Source organism: Cebus imitator, unplaced genomic scaffold (assembly GCF_001604975.1).
Source record: "Cebus imitator isolate Cc_AM_T3 unplaced genomic scaffold, Cebus_imitator-1.0 Scaffold106, whole genome shotgun sequence".
Classification (NCBI taxonomy): domain Eukaryota; kingdom Metazoa; phylum Chordata; class Mammalia; order Primates; family Cebidae; genus Cebus; species Cebus imitator.
The window spans coordinates 344284-366115 of NW_016107421.1; the positions used below are offsets into that span (position 1 = coordinate 344284).

A 21832-nucleotide genomic window follows, 5' to 3' on the forward strand; every position below is an offset into this window, starting at 1 on the left:
CCCCGCAGTTGCCCCTCTGCTTCTGCTTCCTTCATTCAGGCCTCCTCAAGGTGGGATGGAGTGACAACAACCATCTCCCCTTCCTTCCTGCCCCAGAGCCCTGCCCCGAACCCCCAGCCCACCCGCTCAGCCTCCTTCTAAGGAATTCCACCCTTTTCCTGAGAGGATGGGTAAGGAAGATGAGCTTTGGGGCTATTGTACCCCAAGAGCAGCTGGATTGGGTCGCCCTATATGTCTAAATTGGAAAGTTTTAGGGAAAGAGTCTGAATATCTAGGTGAAGGGGCTCATGGGCACCCCGCCAGCCTTAGGCAGCTCACCAAGGGGCCCAGGCCTGAAAGAAAGAAATCCACCCCTGAGTAGGGTTGCCGGACTTATCGAGAGAGAGACAGAGAGATAGGCAGGTAGGTAGATAAAGAATACCCAGTTAAATTTTAACTTCATAGAAGCAATTTTTTTAGTCTATATGTTTAGCTACAAATAAATACTAAATATATATGCTAAATAGACATTATGCTGAATATATAGTATATATACATATGCTAAATATATCAATGTAATTATTATATTAAATATAAATCATACTGATTATTTAGTTTGAGCATACAGCTAATAATAAATACTAAGAATATGCTAAATATATTTTGTATTAAACATGTGTACTGTATATATACTAATGTATGTTTATATACTAAACATATGTACTCTACTAAATATAAATAATAGTAAATATATATATATTTTTTGAGATGGAGTTTCACTCTCGTTGCCCAGACTGGAGTGCAATGGTGCGATTTCCGCTCACAACAGCCTCCACCTCTCAGGTTCAAGTGATACTCCTGCCTCAGCCTCCCAAGTAGCTGGGATTACAGGCATGCGCCACCATGCCGGGCTAATTTTGTATTTTTAGTAGAGATGGGATTTCTCCATGTTGATCATGGAGAACTCCTGACCTCAAGTGATCCCCCCACTTCAGCCTCCCAAAGTGTTGGGATTACAGGTGTAAGCCACCATGCCCATCCTAAATAATTTTTTAGTGTAAGTGTTCAGGTAGAAATAAATTAGATAGAAGACATCCAGTTAAATCTGAATTTCAGATAAACAGCTATTGCATGGAATTTCACTGGGCATCCTGTGTCCTTTGCCCTTTGTCCTGAGAGGAGTCTGGGAGGAAGAGGGTGAGCAGCAGCCAAAAGGGGCCTCCTGGACATGAAGTGGCACCATGTCACTTGTGTCCCAGGGCCACAGCAGCCCTGGAATAGAGCCCGGGTCAGTGCCCCTGGGGTCACATGTCCTCTTCGGTCCCTTTCAGCGCCTCTAATAAGAGACAATAGTTTGCCTGGTCTCCTCCCTCTGGACGTAGTCAGGGATGTCCATGACACAAGGGCAGGGGGTGCCCTTCCCACAGAAGCATGTGGAAGGAGCCAGCTGGGGCCATGCTGCAGGAGGGCTGGGCCCACCAGCCCGGGGGTTCGGGCACCCACTGTGAGCCTCTCAGGGGAGCAGAATTTAGCCACAGTCCATTTACTCCAATGCTTGGCTTCTTTGCACTTTTTAGCCAAGAAACTCATCTCTTTGAGGAACAAAGTTTGCTCATCCTTCAAGGGCATTGCAGGCTGAACCGTTTGACATTTCTTGATTGAGCTGCTGTAACTCAGTTTTGAAATGGGAGTGTGGAGGAGTTTCCAGGCGCTCCTGTTTCTCTGGCTCACACCCATGCATCTCTCTGCTCTGGGCTGGGATCTGTCTTGCAAGAGAGGCTTTGTTGTCACCCAGCAATGGGTTAGAAGCCGCCACCCAAAACTCATCAGTTCCCTTGGCTGTCTCAAGAATAGGATGTGAGTTCCTTGAGGGACAGGACTGTGTCTCAGTTCTCGTAGCCTCAAAGTGCAGGACAGTGTCTGACATTAGGGAATCTTCTGGTGTTTCTATACCTTGAAACTTAACGTTATGTTTAAAAAGAGGCTTAACTGAGCTCCAGCCCTAACCCACATCCTGGGTGAAGTTAGCTCCCAGGGCTCCGTGGCAGGCTTTTCTTTGGGCTGCTTGGATGGTCTTGGGTGACGGCGTGAACTCCTCCACACTCCTGCCCTCTGTTTTGAATTCTCCTGATGCTTTGACTCCATGTGCCTTTGACTCACTTGGTGTTGGGTTTTGCTGTTGAAGGTAACGCCCTCCCTCCCAAGAAGATCACGTCCTGGTTTCTCTCCAAGGGGCAGGGAAAGACGCGGGACGACTCTGCTGACTACATCCCCCATGACATTTATGTGATCGGCACCCAGGAGGACCCCCTGAGTGAGAAGGAGTGGCTGGAGATCCTCAAACACTCCCTGCAAGAAATCACCAGCATGACTTTTAAAACAGTGAGCAGCTGGCTGTGCCCCGGGTGGGCTTCCGGGACAGAGTCTTTGCTCAGCTGGGCTGTCTCAGAGGCAAGGGCAGGCTCAGCCTGTCAGCTCTCAGTTTGCAAGGCTGTCTGGGGGCCCCCACTGAGAGATGCGTCTGTATTCAGCAATAAATGGGATCCGTGGGGTATTGCTGGAAACCCCTGAGTCCTCCGTCTTCCCGCCTTTGGTCAGCCCCGGTTCTCATCTTTAGGATGCTTTGTCTCCCCTATCAGGCATTGTTGGGAGTCCCCTGAAGGGTTGGGATTACAGAGTACCCCACACCCAGGAGCTGGGGCTGGGTGCGGATCACTGTGCCCTGGTTCACCCTCTATACTTGAGCCGAGTATTACAACGTTGTCCTCCCACCAGGTCGCCATCCACACGCTCTGGAACATCCGCATCGTGGTGCTGGCCAAGCCCGAGCACGAGAACCGGATCAGCCACATCTGTACTGACAACGTGAAGACAGGCATCGCAAACACGCTGGGTGAGCCGGGCGAGGACCCTCTGCTTCAGCTCACGCGACCATGTCATCCCAGTCCCACTCGGGTTAAAAACGGAGAGCCTTGCGCCCTCAGATCCCTGCTCAATCCTCAACAAATAGGGGTGGTCGGTCTCCCTGGCTGAGACTCACTCAGGGTCTACACCGGCGCTGCCAGGGATCTAGCTAAAATGCAGGTTCTGACTCAGAGACCTTGGGTAGAGCCCAGGGTTCCAAGTTTCAGAAAAGTTCCCAGGCGACTTCAGCGCTGCTGGTTGGCGCGTGGGACCCACTTTAATTAGCGAGAACCTAGAACAGGGATCGGCCAACTTTTACAGGAAAGGGCCCAGTCGTAAATATTTCAGGCTTTGCAGGCTACTCGACACTGCCCCTCTCTGCCTTTCTGGCGGGAAAGCAGCCATAGTCAACCCAGAAAGCAGATGGGAGTGGCTGTGTTTCAATGAGACCTTCCTTATAAGCCCCTGCCCTCGGTCCCTGTACACCAGGTTGGATCTGGAAACGCTGGTGTCAGTGGAGAGTCGCTGACTTTAGAGAGGAGAAACAAGGGCAGGGAGATTTCATGAGTATGGGAGTGTGAGCTGGTGTGTGTGTGTATCTGTAGAGTGTGTGTGTGAGTAGGTCTGTGTATGTGAGTTTGAGTGTGTGAGAGCGTGCATGTGAGTGTGTAAGACTGTGTAGGGGTATGAGAGTTTATAAATGTGTGTTTGTGAGTGTGTTTATGTGAGTCCATGTGTGAGCGTGCACCCCATATCTATTAGTGTGTGAATGTGTGTATGCGAGTCCATGCAGGTGTGTTTGTGAGTGTGTGTTTATGTGAGTCTATATATGTGAGTCTCTGTGTGAGTGTACCACCCCATATCTATGAGTGTATCTCTTTGTGTGTGTGTCCACGCATGTGTTTGTGTGTGCTTCTGTAAGTCTGTGTATGTGAGTTCCTATGTGAGCGTACGACCCCATATCTATGAACGTGTGTCTGTGCGTGTGGGTGAGTCCATGGGTGTGGGTTTGAGTTTGTGTTTATGTGAGTCTAGGTATGTGAGTCCGTGTGTGAGTGTACCACCCATATCTATGAGTGTATGAGTGTCTGTGTGTGTGAGTCCATGCATGTGTGTTCGTGTGTGTTTATGAGAGTCTAGGTATGTGAGGATGGGTGTTCAAGTCCATGTCCATAAGTGCTAGAGCCTCTGTGTGTGTGTGTGTATGTGTGTGTGCACATGGGGCAGTGCACACACAGGGCTCCAGAACTGGCATCAGGGGTGAGGCCAGTGGTTTTTGTTGACTGGAGTTGGTGGAGTCAGGAACAGGACAGAGTCCCAGAGAGAACGGGGAATAGAATTGCTGCAACTGAATGTGAAAAGCTCTCTCAGCTTTTCTGCTGACAAACCGCAAACTGCCCACGTCCACCCCCGCTCGTCCCCCTTCCTTCCTGCCGCAGTGGAAGGGTGGGGCTTCGTGGCTGTCCTGGCTGCACCCATGCCCTCCTGCTGCCCAGGAACTGCCCCGGGTCTGGATTCCATTGCTCCCTGGGCTTCCAGCCCCACTCACCAGCCCCTGCCCCACTGTGCAGAATACGCTCCGACCTCATGGGGCCACATAAAACCACGGCCTCAGCCAGGACTTGCCTGCAGCTACCACCCCAGTTCCTGGTCATCCTGGCCTCGGGGCTAGGCACTGAGTCAGCTCCTGAGCAGGCAGGAGCTCTGCTCATGTGGACTTGACAGCCACTGCATGGACAGACAGGAGGAAAAGAAGCTGTTTCCCGGGAGGAGCGTGCTGACCAAGGAGTGTGTGGCGCAGGCAGAGAGCAGAGGTCAGGGGCCTCCCTGAGAAAGGCAGTGTGGCTGGCATCTGAGGGGCAAAGAGAGAGGCCTCACCAGAATCCCAGCTTTATGACCACTGCAGGGTGTGGCGACTCACACCTGTAATCCTAGCACTTTGGGAGACCGAGGCAGGAGGATTGCCTGAGCTCAGAAGTTTGAGATCAGCCTGGGCAACACCATGAAACCCTGTCTCTACTAAAAAATTAGCCAGGTGTGGCAGTGTGCACATGTAGTCTCAGCTACTCAGGAGGCTGAGGCAGGAGAACTGCTTGAACCCGAGAGATGGAGGTTGCAGTAAGCCGAGATCGCCCCACTGCACTCCAGCCTGGGCAACAGAGTGAGACTCCATCTCCAAAAAAAAGAAAAAAAGAAAATGGGAGCCAAACAGATCATAAATAGATTTATGATCAAATAGGTTACAGTTTGATCTATTATGATTAATAGATCAAATTTTCTAGTAGCCATATTCAAAAGGAAACAAGTGAAATTAATTTCATAGATTTTACTGAACTTCATTCATCCAAAATATGATTATTTCAATAGATATTCAATGTAAAAAGTTATTAGGTATTTTACAGTCTGTGTTTCTTACCAACGCCACAATTCTGATGTGTATTTTACACTCACAACCTGTGTCATTTGGTACCAGCCACAGATCAGGTGTTTGACAGTCACACGTGTCCTGTGCCTACATTGGACACAGCAGGTTTTCACCTGCATGTGGCAGAATCATGTAGAACAGGGGTTGGCAAACATTTTCCAAAGAAGGCCAGATGGTGAACATTCTAGGCTCTTCGGGCCAACAACTCACAGTGCCTCAGCTCTGCCTTCGCAGCCTGAAAGCAGCCAGAGACAGTCCTGAGGTGAATAGGCACGGCTGTGTTCCAATAACATGTTCTTTTTGAACACTGAAATTTGAAGGTCATATTTTCATGCATCACAAAAGATTGCTTTTCTTTTGATTTGTTTCTAACCATTTACAAATGTAAAACCCATTTGTAGCTGGCAGTGAGCCAGCATTCGGCCACCGCTGACCCTGGAGGGCTTGTCAAACAGATTACTGGGCCCCATCCCAGGATTTCGATTCAGTAGGTCTGGGGTGGGGCTGTCCAACAAGTTCCCACGTGGTGTGCAGCTGCTGGTCCGGGGAACCCCCTTTGGGAACCACTGGTCTAGAATGGATCAGAACGTTGGCAGAAAAAGGTGTGATCTCAGCGTGGGTTTTCAGTCTCCCCAGGAGCCTTGAGTTCGCTGGGAGGAAGATCAGCCCCCCAGGCTGGAACCTTCTGAATCATCCCAGGGCTTCTGGCTGCCCACTTAGCACATGGGTTACTTTAGAGAGAGATGCCCGGGGTGGGTCACAGCAGCCACCTTCCTCTGCCCCTCTGAGAACCCAGTGTCTCCCACTCCGCACGACCCCGATCCGCTTTCCCCTTGCCAGCGCCTCACCTCGCTCACCTGCCTCTCACCCTGCCTTCCCGGGATTTCTGGCCCCTTGGCAAGTATTTTGATTCTTCTTTCTGCTCTGTGTTTTAGGGAACAAGGGAGCCGTGGGGGTGTCGTTCATGTTCAATGGAACCTCCTTGGGGTTTGTCAACAGCCATTTGACTTCAGGAAGTGAAAAGAAACTCAGGTAATGGAACTTCTTCCCCCCAGGAGCGTGCTTTTGGGTTATCTGCCCAGATGTGCCTCACACGTCTAAGCACCAGAAGGACCTGCTCAGCTCGTGCCCTTGACCTTGTGGGTGTCCTGTGGCCTTTCAGGGCTCACCACGGTCTCATTAAAAGCAACTGCAGCACAATAGTGACCTCACGTGTGGAAGAATTTTGTCTAAACATCAGAAAAGATATTTCCCTATGTCATTAGCCTGATGGACACCTAACTGTGCTGTTTCTAAAGCAGAAAGCCTCCTTTGGGGCCTCCTTACAAATCCACGCTGATCGGGCCTCGCTGGGGCCCAAGAATGAAGACAGCCATCTGTAGAATCCTCACTGTCTGATTCTCTGCTGAGCAGATGCAGCTTTCCTGGCCCCCTGCCCTCTGTGCACCCAGTGTGGCCTCAAATGCCCTTTGCCTCCTGGCTGTGCTGTATTTGCATGCTAAGGTGGTCTGCTGCAGTCGGGCTGGAGGGCTGCCTCACTCCCTCCACTGCCATGCTCCTCCCCTTGCCCCACCACCTATGGCAGGAGTGACTTCCTGCCACAGTGAGGGGGAAACCAGTGACCCCATGCTAGATGGCCGCTTTTTCCTTGCATTAGGCGAAACCAAAACTATATGAACATTCTCCGGTTCCTGGCCCTGGGCGACAAGAAGCTGAGTCCCTTTAACATCACTCACCGCTTCACGCACCTCTTCTGGCTTGGGGATCTTAACTACCGAGTGGACCTGCCTACCTGGGTAAGGGGCTGCCCGCCTGGGGCTGGGCTGGACTGCAGGGATGGAACCTCCCTTGAGTCAGCTCAGGGCGGGTGATCATAGAGACACATGAACCAAGTGGGCCAAGGCGGCTGTTCCCATTACTGAGCCTCAGCCGCTCCTCACAGGTCCCCTGTGCTTATGCCTGGTTCCTGTAAGTGTCACAGCCACCCTCCCACCGTCACTCTGTAGCCCGGCTCATCCAGCTGCCCACCCCAGCCCCAAAGCTCGCCAGGCCTGGATCTGCAGGGCTTCTCACCGGAGGCCCGGCCATATTCTTGTTCCAGGAGGCAGAAACCATCATCCAGAAAATCAAGCAGCAGCACTACGCAGACCTCCTGTGCCACGACCAGCTGCTCACAGAGAGGAAGGAGCAGAAGGTCTTCCTGCACTTCGGTAGGAGCAGCCGCGTCTTCTCTTGCAGCCTTCCCGGCCATCCTTTCATCCCCTTTCCCCCGATTTCTTCACCAGGTGAATAGGGAAAGTTGGCCAGATGCAAAACCTGGGGAATGAGGATTGAAACCAAAGTTTCTCTGTTTCAGAGGAGGAAGAAATCACGTTTGCCCCCACCTACCGTTTTGAGAGATGTACTCGGGACAAATACGCCTACACCAAGCAGAAGGCAACAGGGGTGAGTCCTCTTCACAGACACCTCCCCTGCCCTCCGTCTCCTCCCCGCTCATGTCTGTTCCCAAAAGGTGAACAGAGAGCGTCTTCATCCATTAGGCTAAAAAAAAAAAAGAAAGAAAGAAAGAAAGAATAAAAAATTAGAAAGCACATTTTGATTTGTGTCACAGAGCAAATGGGCAACCACACTTGTGCCCTGCAGTGAACTGGGAAAATAACCCTTGTGATTTACCTTTGGTCCAGATACTCTAAGATACTGAGAGGATTTTAAAGTATTTTCCTTAACTGGGTTCTGAAGATCATTTTTTTTTATAGTCTCATGATCACATAAATGTGCTAAACTGCTGAGTGAACTAACATTAAGCAGGTTTCTTCACTGCAGGATTTATCAGAGTCTTTATGGGCCTAAGAGCACTGTGGTTCTCCATGAGAAAATCTGTGTGCCAAACAGTTAGTTTTAGTTGTTCGTGGAATACCAATTAATATCTTATGAGGCCACTTGTGTTCCAAGGAATAGTGTTTCAGGAAAGATGCAATAAAATATTTATTCATTTCTCCAAAGATATTTCCTGATGGCCTATGATGGGTTAGGCACTCTCCTAGGTGATGGGAGAGCAAAGATGTCTGCTCCAGGGACTACACGGTAGGAAAAACAAGCCAAATATGCAACTCGCTGTAGCCAGAGCCAGAATGTGACAATGCCAGGGCCGGGAAGGATCAGGGAAGCCAGGCCCTGGCAGGGTTCAAGGGTCGAATGGCTGGGGCAGTGAGGTACCCAGGCTCACTAGAAGCCTAGGGAAATGGAGCACAAGTTCAAAGTGTCATCTGAAAGAGTTCTAGGCCCCATCTGGGCACAGGGGCAGGTGAAGAACTGGACGTGGGAGACGAAGGCCAAGCGCTGGGTGGATTTCAGAGCAGAGCAGGAGAGGAAGAGAACAGAACTGAGAGGACAGGAGGCGGTCCCAGATCACTGCCACCAATGAGGCTGGGACCCCCAGGACGGGACACCCTCTTCTGCAGGGTCCACTGCCTGCTATGTGAATGGGGTCACCTGGCCCAAAGACACTGTCAGAGCAGGTCCATGGGGACCCCTGTGCAGGCTGGCAAAGGATGGTTTGGTTTGATGTGAGTTTAAGTTGAGGCAGATGAGGGTCTGAGATGAGACAGCGGGAAGTCCTAGATGCCAGGCATGACAGGCCACAGGAGGCCACTGCAAGCTCTGCCAGGCACTGGTGCATCAGAGTGGCATGTGCAGAACGGTGGTGGGCATTGTGGTAAAGGATGAGGAGGCTGCAGGGGCACCGGTGAGGAAGCCATCGTGCATGTCCAGCTGAGCAACAACTAGGGCCAAATCAGGGAAAAAACAGTGAAAATGACAGAAAGGGGAAAAGCGGCCAGCTGTGGTGGCTCACACCTGTAATCCCAGCACTTTGGGAGGCACAGGCGGGAGGATCACCTGAGGTCGGGAGTTAGAGACCAGCCTGACCAATATGGAGAAACCCCATCTCTATTAAAAATACAAAATTAGCCGGGTGTGGTGGTGCACGCCTGTAATCCCAGCTGCTCAGGAGGCTGAGGCAGGAGAGTCGCTTGAACCCAGGAGGTGGAGGTTGCAGTGAGGTGAGATTTTGCCACTGCACTCCAGCCTGGGCAACAAAGAGAAACTCCATCTAAAACAAAAAAAGAAAGGGGGAAAGCAGGATATACTGGAAGACCCGATTGCCATTGATAAAAACTGGAAAATCACAAGGTGGAGCTGGCTTGAAGGGGAAAAAATAGAACTTGTTTTCAGACTTACTGATTGTATGACATTAGTGGAAGGAAACAGAAAATATCCAGAAGGCAGCTGAAAATAGTGATGCATCGCTTATCTACGGGGATATGTTCCGAAAGCATTAGGTGATTTCGTTATTATGGGTACCTCATGGAATATATTTATACAAACCTAGGTGGCATAACCTAAGCACACTTCAGCTAGATGCTGTGGCCTATTGCTCCCAGGCTACAAACCTGTATAGCATTTTACTTTACTCAGCACTGTGGGCAATTGTAACACAATGATAAGTTTTTGTGTATCTAAACATTAAAAAGTACAGTAAAAATACGGTTTAAAAAGAAAAAAATGTGCGGGGTGTGGTGGCTCATGCCTATAATCTCAGCACTTTGGGAGGCCGAGCTGGGTGGATCACTTGAGGTCAGGAGTTCGAGACCAGCCAGGCTAACATGGTGAAACCTTGTTACTACTAAAAATATAAAAATTAGCTGTGCATGGTGGGACAGGCCTGTAACCTCAGCTACTCAGGAGGCTGAGGCAAGAGAATCTCTTGAACCCGGGAGATGGAAGTTGCGGTGAGCCAAGATTGCACCATTGCACTCCAGCCTGGGTGACAGAGCAAGACTCTGTCTCAAAAAAGAAAAGAAAAAGATGGTCCACCTGTATAGGGCACTTACCGTGAATGAAGTGCGCAGGACTGGAAGTTGCTCTGGGTGTCAGTGAGTGAGTGGTGAGTGAGTGTGAAAGCCCAGGACACTACTGTACACTGCTGTCGACTTCACAAACCCTGTACACTTAGGCTATTCTACATTAATTTTTAAAAATTTTTTTCAATAATAAATTAACCTTAGCTTACTGTAATTCAGAAGGAGGCGGAGTTGCAGTGAGCCGAAACTGCGCCACTGCACTCCAACCTCGGCGACCACTCCAACCTCGGCGACAGAGTGAGGCTCCATGTTAAGGAAAAAAAAAGAAGAAAGAATGTTTATGGCAGCTTTGTTTATAATCTTCAAAACTGAAAACAGCCTATGTCCATTAACAGTAGATTAGATAAATGTGATACTTACAGGCAATGGAACTTTTACACTCAACAAAGTGGCTGAAAGAGTCCAACATAAAACAGTGTCTACTGAGCGAGTTCATTTATATACGATCATATACATTAATCAGTGGAGATGTTAGTCGCAGTAATGCTCACCTTTAGGGGGCTGTGGTATTGACAAGGAAGGAGTGTGAGGAAACTTGTAGGATGATAGGGGTTTTCTGTGTCTTACTCTGGGTAGTGGGTGAGTGTATACAAAAGTAAAAATTCATGGGACTATACACTTACGGTTAGTACACTTTATGTAAGTTGTACCTAAAGGTTTTTTTTTTTTTTTTTTAAGTGAGTGGTTCAGAAGCAGAGGCAATGAAAATAGAACATTCTTGAAAGAAAATTGGTAAAAGGAAGAAAAGAGAAAAGTAATTGAACGAGATGACAGAGATCAAGAAGAAAGAATTAGAACATGAGGGGATAAGGATATTGAGAAAAGAGGGTTGTTATCGCCAGTTTGCCTTGTCCATCCCATCCAGTGGACATCTTGCTCACCACTGCAGCCTGAGGCCCTGGAGAAGGCTGCCATATAGTATTAATAGATACTGTTTGAGTGACTGGCTAAGTAGGTGGACAAGTGTGTGAACGGGTCAATGGGTGGGTGGGTGGGTGGATAGGTGGATAAATGGATGAATAGATGGATGAGTGAATAGGTGAATGGGTAGGTGGGTGGAGAGATGGATGGATGGATGGATGGGTGGGTGGAGGGAGGGAGGGATGGGTGGATGGATGGATGGATAAATAGAGGGATAGGTGGATGGGTGGGTGAATGGGTGGATGGATAGGTAGATAAATGGATGAATAGATGGATGGGTGAATAGGTGAATGGGTAGGTGGGTGGAGAGATGGATGGATGGATGGATGGATGGGTGGGTGGAGGGAGGGAGGGATGGATGGATGGATGGATAAATAGAGGGATAGGTGGATGGGTGGGTGAATGGATGGATGGATAGGTAGATAAATGGATGAATAGATGGATGGGTGAATAGGTGAATGGGTAGGTGGGTAGAGAGATGGATGGATGGATGGATGATGGATGGATGGATGGATGGATGGATAGAGAGATAGGTGGATGGGTGGGTGAATGGGTGGATGGGTGGGTGGATGGGTGGATGGATGGATGGATAGGTAGATAAATGGATGAATAGATGGATGGGTGAATAGGCAAATGGGTAGGTGGGTGGAGGGATGGAGGGAGGGAGGGAGGGATAAATGGAGGGATTGGTGGATGGGTGGATGGATGGATAAATAAGTGGGTGGGTGGATGGGTGGTGGATGGATGAAGGAATAGGTGGGTGGGTGGATGGATGGATGGGTGGGTGGATGGATGGATGAATGGATGGATGAATAGGTGGATGGGTGGATGGATAAATGGATAGGTAGGTAGGTGGATGGATGGGTGAATGAGTAAATGAGTAGAGGGATAGATGGGGAGATGAAGAGGTGGATAGGTGGATGAATAGGGAAGCAGGAGTGGAAGCTGGAGTGTGTTATTACAGTAAGTGGCTGCAGAAAGTGAGTAGAGACTGGTTGAAAATACAGGTGTGGGTTCATCTGGGTCAGAAAGAAAGTAAGACAAGGTGAATACGAGGGATACTGAAGTAGCCAGGAGGCTAGTGAGGAAGCACAGCAAGGTGAGCTATCTTATTCTAGAGCAGAAGGTCAGGATGTCTGAAAGTGTGGGGCGTAGCAGTGGAGTTGGGACTTGAGGCATGTGAAAAGCCACCTACGAGGAAATTGTATAAAAAGGTAACAGCCAATTCATTTGAAAATTATAGAGGCCACCAGTTAATCTTTTCTTTCACTGATTTAAAAAAAAAGCAAGAGGCATGTTGCGAAGCCTGTGACTTTGATTTGCAGATGAAGTACAACTTGCCTTCCTGGTGCGACCGCGTCCTCTGGAAGTCTTATCCCCTGGTGCATGTGGTGTGTCAGTCGTATGGTGAGTCAAAACACTGGGGAAAGCAGACCAGGATCAGAGAATGGCGCAAAGCTGGGAGGTGCGACTGCCCTAAAATCTAGGGGCTTCAGTCTGTTGATGTGTCAAGTGGAGGAATTCACTGTAACCCTAATCAAGTCACCTGGAAAAGTTGATGCATCCCTACCTGTCTTTCTATATCCTCTGCTTTGGGAGACGTTTGAATTATGGGAGCACTTTTTTTTTTTTTTTTTTTTTTTTTGAGATGGAGTCTTGCTCTGTGGCCAGGCTGGAGTGCAGTGGCGTGATTTTGGCTCACCACAACCTCCACCTCCCAGGTTCAAGCGATTCTCGTGCCTCAGCCTCCCAAGTAGTTGGGATTACAGGTGTCTGCCACCATGCCTGGTTAATTTTTTATATTTTTAGTAGAGATGGGGTTTCACCATGTTGGCCAGGCTGGTTTTGAACCCCTGACCTCAGGTGATCAGCCTGCCTCGGCTTCCTAAAGTGCTGGGATTATAGGTGTAAGCACCGCACCTGACCTGAAGCACTTTTTTAAAAATTTAGTTTTAGGCTGGGTGTGGGTGGCTCACGCCTATAATCCCAGCACTTTGGGAGGCTGAGGTGGGTGGATCACGAGGTCAAGAGATTGAGACCATCCTGGTCAACATGGTGAAACCCTATCTCTACTAAAAATACAAAAAAATTAGCTGGGCATGGTGGTGTGCACCTGTAGTCCCAGCTACTCGGGAGGCTGAGGCAGGAGAATTGCTTGAACCCAGGAGGCAGAGGTTGTGGTGAGCCGAGATCACACCATTGCACTCCAGCCTGGGTAACAAGAGCTAAACTCCATCTCAAAAAAAAAAAATTAGTTTTATTTCTTTTGAAAATAACATATTAAGTTTGAACCGTATGAAAGTGTTTTTGTAGGTCAGAAATAATCAATTATTGGAAATTCATATGGCTCAAACTAATACATATCACAAGTGTATACACATATATATTTGGGAGATTTAAGGATAAATTGCATTAAGTTGATTTTTTAAAGGCATAATATATAGTATTAAAATAAATAATTATGGAATAAATTATCAAAACAATTAAGAAATAACTGTTAGGCACTGTGGCACACACTTACAGTCTCAGCTACTTAAGGCTGAGGTGAGAGGATCGCTTGAGCCCAGTAGCTCAAAACCAGTCTGGGAAATGTAGACCCCATCTCTGAAAAAAATCAGAGAGAGAAATGACTGTTAACTCTTGACCCTCAGAGTTGAAAGTGCAGTGAAGGAGCTCTTAATTGCCTGAATGCTTATTCCTAAAAGCTACTGATTAGTTCCTGTTACTTACAAACTGAGACCTTCAAAATCCGCAGAACAGAATTGCTTTGAAAACATCCCTGACTGACAAGTGTGGTATTATTTTTATTTATTTATTTATTTATTGAGATGAGTCTTGCTAAGTCACCCAGGCTGGAGTGCAGTGGCACAATCTCAGCTCCCTGCAGCCTCCGCCTCCTGGGTTCAAGTGATTCTCCTGCCTCAGCCTCCCGAGTATCTGGGATTACAGATGCACAACGCCAAGCTAATATTTTTGTATTTTTAGTAGAGAGGGGGTTTCACCATGTTGGTCAGGCTGGTCTCGAACTCCTGACCTCAAGAGATCCACCCACCCCAGCCTCCCAAAGTGCCGGGTTTACAGGCATGAGCCACTGCACCAAGCCCAGTGGTATTATTTTTAAAACTGCAAATTCCCAGACAATGGCCTCCAAAGGAGGGCCACCCTGGCCCTCGGAGTGAGGAGAGGGTGGGGGAATCCTGCTGCTGCCCAGTGGCCTCCTTCGTGGCGCCCACCCTCTCTGGGGACTGGCAAATTTGATCCCACAAGTTTAACTCTGGTCCTATACATGGAATTGGTTTCCATTCCTATCTTCTGTGCATGTCTTCTGCTGCCCAGAAGAGCCCAGAGCAGCTACCCTGAAACAGCTGAACACACGCACCCTGCGTTCCCTGCTGAAGGAATGAGCTCTGGCTCCCAGAAGTGACGTCACTAGATGAACTTCACACAACACCTTTAGATGTGTGGGAGGGCAGCCCGCCCTCACAGCCCAGGGCATCGTCCCAGCTTCCCAAACTCAAAGTGCCCGCGTCCTACCCTCTGCCTGCAGCCTCCTCACTTGTGCATTCTCTCCTTGTCCCCCACCACTGCTAGGACTCTCCCTCCCAACCCTGTCACTCCTGTCCTCCCCACGTCCTGCAGGTCTGCACGTCCTGCCCGTCCTTGTCTCAACATCTGCCTGCTTCAGCCAGCCTCTGCCCAGAGTCAGGAGAGAGTGGAGGCCTGCGGAATTACCACTTACTGCTTTGCACCTAAACCTGGCATTCGAAACTGCTCAACAGTGGAGGTTTTAGAGAAAGAGGAGGGAGATCAGTCCAGAAGTGGCAGCAAGGAGCAGGGAGGGCACCCTTTGTCCCCACCTGGGGAGGAAAACAAGCCTCAGCAGAGAGGCGGCAGTGTTTGCCATTCGGAGAGGGCTGGGTTTGGGAGGTGAAGGAAAGATTAAAGATACGGGGAATTTTGCTGATGATATTTCATTGAGTGCCAGAGGGCTCAGTGGAAGGGTTTAATGGCTCGGGGTTGAGGGGAGGCAAGAAGTTGGAAAAGAAAAGGGAGTGGATATAAAGAAACGGGGGTGACCTGGGAGCCTCAGTCTTCTTGTGGCAATGAACATAGCCAGGTATATCAGCTGTCTATTGCTGCATAACCGACTGCTCTAGCACTCAGTGACTTAGAGCAAGCATTTATTTGCTCGTGATTCTCTGGGCTAGGCTGAATTTGGACTGCTCATTCCCGGTTCTAGTTGGTGTCATCTGAGTACACTCAGGCAGGCGCCCAGTCAGATCTGGGGTGGGCTGGCTGTTGGCAGGCGTAAGGGTGGTACTCATCATCCAGCAGGCCAGTGCAGGCTGCTTCACTTCCTGGTCTCAGGGTTCCCAGCTGCAAGTCTCAGGTATGGAAGTTCTTCCTAAGGCTCTGTTGGCCTCATGTTTTCTGAGATCCCATTGGCCAAAGGAAGTCACGTGGCCAAGCCCAGACCCATGGTGGGAGGGGACCACAGATAGTGGTTACTGGGAGGAGGACTGGGTCATTGAGGGCCAGCATCTTGCAGTCCACCTCCCAGGCTTAAGAGCACACTATAGTGCCGTTGCTAGTATGTTCAGTACATATCTGAAATATTCTGAGAATGCCTAAAACAAACCCACTTGTCAACCCATTAAACTCTCCCTGGAACGCCTCTCCTCAACTCCCACTGCAAACCTGTACCCGTGCGCTCAGCCTGACTCCCCACCCCCATCCTCTCCTGCCTCACACAGCACTGGACCTCACTGACTTCCTCTTGCTCATGTCCAGTTTGGTTTTTTTTTGAGACAGTCTTGCTCTGTCGTGGAGGCTGAAGTGCAATGGCACCATCTTGACTCACTGCAACCTCCGCCTCCTGGGTTCAAGCAATTCTCCTGCCTCCGCCTCCCAAGCGGCTGGGATTACAGGCGCCCGCCACCATGCCTGGCTAATTTTTTGTATTTTTAGTAGAGATGGGGTTTCACCAGGTTGGCCAGGCTGGTCTGGAACTCCTGGCCTCAAGTGATCGACCCACCACGGCTTCCCGAAGTGCTGGGATTACAGGCGTGAGCCACCGTGCCCAGCCTCAGGTCCAGTTTTTAAGCTGATGCCCTCGCATCTTCCTCCCTCCTGTCTCAGAGAAGGAGTAGCCTCCTTTCCTTCCTGCCCAGCCTTTGCCCCTGGACCCTTGACTCCATCTGCTCCTCCTCCACCACCAGCCAGTGCCCCCACTCCCGTCCTCGTCATCAGTCACTTTCTTGTTTTGTCTCACGGTTTCCATGTGTTTCTCTGGTGATCCTTAGTAAGTGACCTTTTTCTCTTTTCATGTTTATTAGCCACCTATATTTTTTGGTGAATTTTCTGTTCATATCTCTGGTTGGTTGAGGGGTGGGGTGTTTATCTTTTTCTTGCTGATTGTAAACGCTGTCTAGGAAAGCATACGAAGTGTGTGTTGTCAGCTCCTTGTCTCCTTTGCTGGCAGTGTTTTCTTTGCCCACCCTTTCACGGTTGGTGTGCCCTGGAATTCCATCCTCAGCCCTTCTTATCTTTCACTTGAAAGCCCAAACACGCTCGTGTCTTCTGCTCCCACCTAATCCCAAGACTCCAAATCTAAAGATGCATCTCCAGCCTTGAGTACCCATTTCCTGCCGGGCATCTCCAGTGGGCTATCTCGAAGCAACTGCCTTTCTAGAACTTCCCTCTTTCTCTTGCCCCTTCCCAAAGTGCTTTGCTGCCTCCATTCTCACCCTAGTCAAGCTCCTTAACAGAGTTTTCTACACAAAGCGTCCTCTGCTCTCTCCCAGTTCTGTGAGGCATCATGGGGTGGAGAAGATGTCCTGTCTCTCCCACCGATGAGCTGAGTGACCTTAAGTCCCCTTCCTACTCTGTATTTGGGGCTTGTCATCAATAAAATAAAGTGGGTCAGGGCAGTGGCTCATGTCTGTAATCCCAGCACTTTGGGCGGGTAGATCACCTGAGCTCAGGAGTTTGAGACCAGCCTGGCCAACGTGGCAAAACCTCATCTCTGCAAAAAACAAAGATTCGCCAGTCACCATGGCACGCACCTGTAATCCCAGCTATTTGGGAGGCTGAGGCATAAGAACTGCCTGAGCCTGGGAGGTGGAGATTGCAGTGAGCCAAGATCGCGCCACTGCACTCTAGCCTGGGCAGCAGAGCGAGACTCTGCCTCAAAAAATTAAAATAAAAATTAAAATTAAAAAATAAAATGATTAGACCAGAAAAATTTCCACGTTTCACACTCCCTAATCCATTCAAAAAGCCATAGGTCTTTAGGAAAACTAGCCCAGGCTTCTTTTATCTACAAAGGAGGCAGTGTACGTACTGCCTTCCACTGAACTCTTGAAGCCTTGCCTTGGAAGGCCAACAGGACAACAGGTGCAAACCTTCGCATTTCTGGAGGCTCCATCGTTAAACTTTCCTCCTATTTTAGGATTGCCATCATTGGCTTGACCAGAGGGCTTCTTCTCTCCTGCTTAAAAATGCCTTTCCTCCACTGCAGGCAGCACCACTGACATCATGACGAGTGACCACAGCCCTGTCTTTGCCACGTTTGAGGCAGGGGTCACTTCCCAGTTTGTTTCCAAGAATGGTAAGCAAAGGATGGCGTCTGTTTCTCTGTTTTCCTCATGGCAAGGGGCGCTGCGCGCTTGTCTTCGGTGTAGCAGTCAGTGGTCTGCATGAGAGGAAGGCACCTTTTCCCAGACAGGTCATGCTCCGTCAGTCACGTCTCTTCACGTCCCAGCCACAGCACAGTTTCAGTCCAGAGAATGTACTCGCTCTGCTTGGCAAATATGTTAGCCTTTTGAGCTTCAGTTTTAGTCTGAAAAAAATGGGTAAATCAGTGTTTCCCAAGGTGTGGCCTGTCTCTCACTGAAGACAATTCTCGGGGTGGGGTGGGGGGGGGCAGGGGACACAGATAAACATTTATTAGTAATGCCTTTATTTTAACATATTTTAAATTTATGTCTTCTGTTTAAGGCAAGCAACATTGCTTTTCCATTTAGTATTGTGATATACCTTACTCAGTTACATTTAATTTTAAAAAGTGAGTCCAGCCAGGTGCGGTGGCTCAAGCCTGTAATCCCAGCACTTTGGGAGGCCGAGGCGGATGGATCACGAGCTCAAGAGATCGAGACCATCCTGGTCAACATGGTGAAACCCCGTCTCTACTAAAAATACAAAAAATTAGCTGGGTATGGTGGCGCGTGCCTGTAATCCCAGCGACTCAGGAGGCTGGGGCAGGAGAATTGCCTGAACCCAGGAGGCGGAGGTTGCAGTGAGCCGAGATCGCGCCACTGCACTCCAGCCTGGGTAACAAGAGTGAAACTCCGTCTCAAAAAAAAAAAAAAAAAAAAAGGCATTGTACAGGTGAGTGGTGCCCAGAGATGGTAACAATCATGAAGATGGGATGCAGATGACTGAGTTTTGGGAAACACCACAGTAAATCATATTTAGATTTGCAGGTAATTTTTCAAATAGTCCAGCTCAGCCCTGGTCACCAGGCTACCCTTGTCCCAGCTGGGACTGGGTATTCTCTGTAATGTGTCCATCCAGCCCTTGGCTCAAGTGACCAGAGAGCCATGTTTTCTCTGCCTAGTCTCTGCTTCTGTGGTCAGCCCACTGTTCGCCAGGCTCCTTTAGGAAGACTGAGCCTAGGGTACCCAAATACAGGGAAAGACCATCTTGCTCTGTGTCCTTCATGCCTTGGGGGACACCAGTGAGGCCAGAGCACTGTCTTTCTGGAATGTTCTTCTCCATCCTATTGCGTCTAACATCCATGGCCCCAGAAACGTGAACTCCCCTCTTCAGCCAAGCCTTGACCCACCATCGTGTCTCCTTCCTAGGTCTGGCCACTGTGCCTTTCTAGAATCTTCCTAGCCCTTAGGCTGGACCTCTTCCCCGACTTCCACCTGTCTCCCCTTTCTCTGAACTCCTGCAGCCTTGAAGGGGTTGCCCCTGCCATCTCCTTCTCTGTTCCGGGATAGCGCATCCTCAGTGCCCGGCCGGGCTTCATTCCACAGGGACTCCGTATGCCCTAGATGCTCAAAAACACTGATCACCGGGCCTGAGTGTTGATTGGGCATTTACCTAAGCAGAGCCTGGACAGGGCACTGCGGGGTTTAGAAAGAGAAAGGAAAGAAGGAAGAATGTGAGGGAAGGAAAGATTTGTTCATGCTCTCAGAACATCACTCTGTTCTATGGCCCAAAATGTATATGAAAGGACAGAACACTGGTTTTTCTTGCAAAACCATCGTCTAAATTAACACAATTGCAGGCAAGTTAACTCTGTGCAAAAGAGCTTACAGAGCCCAGAGTTAAGGAGTGGGAATAACTGTGTCTAAGGGAGAAAGAGCAACTAGCTCTCCCTACCTGAACTCAGAAACAGCATTGAGTTGAGTACTGAGCAACTGAGCCATTCTACAAAGTCCTTTTGCGGGAACTAGCTGGGAGCCTGAAGGGGCGTGGGGCGGGTAATTGCCTGAGGCCATGCAGCTTTAGTGACAGAGCTGAGACAGGTCCAGAGTCCTGGGACTCTGCGTCTTTCTGCCCTGCTCTCTGCCCTGGCCAGCTCATGATGCATCAGAGAGGCCGGCGATGCTCCGATGGGTGCTGGATTTCGCTGTAGCTTACTTCTTCTCCCACTAGACTCCCACCTTCCTGGGACCCTGAGAAGGAGTCAGTGTGTGGCATGAGAACTAATTTGAAATGCTCCATCTCCAGGCATGTCCTGGAACTGAATCTCTCTTCTCCCATTCTAGGTCCTGGCACTGTCGACAGCCAGGGGCAGATCGAGTTTCTCAGGTGCTATGCCACATTGAAGACCAAGTCCCAGACCAAGTTCTACCTGGAGTTCCACTCCAGCTGCCTGGAGAGTGAGTGACTGCTCTACTGCCTTCTGGGCGGAGCCGGCCGGAGCCCTCTTAGAAACACCTTTCCTACCTGTCACTTTGCTCCATTTTTCCTCTCCCTGGAAAGGACTCACGGAGTGGGGCAGAGAAGTGGGGCTGCAGGTGGATGGCTCAAGGGGACACTTAGTTACTGAGAGGGGTCCCTGTGGCCTGGGCAGCCGAGGGGCAGGGGCAGCCATGAATGTACTGACCCCTCAGTCCCTTGTATGTGGCAGGCGGGCTCCCATCCCTGCCCCTCAGGGCGGACTGTGACCCACTCAAGGTTCCCTGGGGCTCTGACTCAACCAGAGAGTGTTGGGCCCATGTCCAGACCTCAAAGAGCCGGCGTGGGGGCCTGAGCAGCAGCCGCCTGCTGTCACCCTGCCCACCTTGCTCCTTTGAGTCACGGCGTCTTTCTTGGGGATCTGCAGTGCCCAAAAGCAAGCAGGAGATGGACAGGCTTCCCTGAGCCAGCAGCATTTAGCACAAACTGTGTTTAAGAAACACCCTTTCCGGGTGACGTTTCTAGGCATACTGTCTAAAGCTGTCTCACGCCAAGAGCTGCGTGCATCCAGCCCTCTTCGTTGAGATAGTCTGCAGAGTGGTAGGGGGAGGAAAAGGGGGGGTCAGCTTCACAAAAGGGCATTTTGTGAGGCCCTGACTGGGATGCTTCCAGAAATCAGGAAGAAGCGTGTGCTGCCCCTCTGGTCCCCGCTTCCTTCTCCAGCTCAGCTAGGCCCAGGCGTGGTGCTAGAGCAGCCTTGGCCACTGAGTCCCCAAGCCCCAGTTCACCCAGCAGGGTCAAAGCAGTTCGAAAAATGACGAAGAATTTTGTGCGGGCGTTTTTAATAAACTATCAAGACACTTGCATACATTTCTATGGAAACAGCATATTAGGAAGCTTAAATTAGAATTTCAAAAGGCTGCTATCTTGAGTGGCGTGGGACGAGCTGTCAAGTTTCCTAATCTTTTTTCCTATGATGTGATGATTTCTTTGTTGCCTGGTTTGTTGCAAAGAGGAACTGAAAAGGAGGGGGAAATCTCTTTGATTTTCCCAAACACAATTAGACCATGTTGGCAGATGACCAATCCCTGCACAAAAACAGAATCCCCAGCAGGCCTGACTCCTAAATGAGGCCGAGCCCCGAGATTAAAAAAAAAGAGACTGCGTCTCTTCCTCGGTCTGGGTGGGTTGACCCAGGGAGTTTTTTCCGTCTGGTTCTTGCTGTTTTCTGAAAACCAGCCTTCTTGTCTTCCAACAGGTTTTGTCAAGAGTCAGGAAGGAGAAAATGAAGAAGGAAGTGAGGGGGAGCTGCTGGTGAAGTTTGGTGAGACCCTTCCCAAGGTAATTCTAGAGCAAGGCATTCCCCAGGGGGAGGGTTGCATTGGCTAGGCCAGTCGTACCCGCCAGTGGCAGAGCCCTGCCAGGCCTGACCAGGGGGAGCAGGAATCTCAGAGACCAAGTGCAGAAAGAGGCGGCTCCAGGAGCAAGCTCTCGCTCGAGGTGGTTCATGCCGCGCTTCGCAGCAGTGGGTATGCGGCCTCATTCTTCCTAAATGTTTTCAGTTCCCCTAAAGGATCACAGAAGGGACCTAGAGGTCAGCTCGTCTAACCACGTGATTTTGCAAAGACGGAAACTCAGGTGTGGGGCCACAAGCTGTTTGCTCGTGGCCTCGTGGCTGCGGTAACACACCTAGGATGCAACCCCAAGATGCCAGTTCTCCCTTTGGTGCTTGTTTTCCTATTCAGCGCTGGCTCATAGAATCGAGTAC

At 49.8% G+C, this 21832-nt stretch overlaps 1 protein-coding gene across 1 annotated transcript in view; it reads left to right on the forward strand.

Moving 5' to 3' along the window:
- Positions 1-21832, forward strand: part of INPP5D (inositol polyphosphate-5-phosphatase D) — a 150626-nt gene that overhangs the window by 101799 nt on the left and 26995 nt on the right. The window contains exons 11-21 of the mRNA XM_037741780.1: positions 1407-1483; positions 2123-2361; positions 2755-2872; positions 6244-6340; positions 6966-7104; positions 7410-7518; positions 7665-7753; positions 12477-12558; positions 17672-17761; positions 19932-20045; positions 21323-21405. Coding sequence (XP_037597708.1) covers positions 1407-1483; positions 2123-2361; positions 2755-2872; positions 6244-6340; positions 6966-7104; positions 7410-7518; positions 7665-7753; positions 12477-12558; positions 17672-17761; positions 19932-20045; positions 21323-21405 — 1237 coding nt within the window. The remainder of the gene's footprint in view (positions 1-1406; positions 1484-2122; positions 2362-2754; positions 2873-6243; positions 6341-6965; positions 7105-7409; positions 7519-7664; positions 7754-12476; positions 12559-17671; positions 17762-19931; positions 20046-21322; positions 21406-21832) is intronic.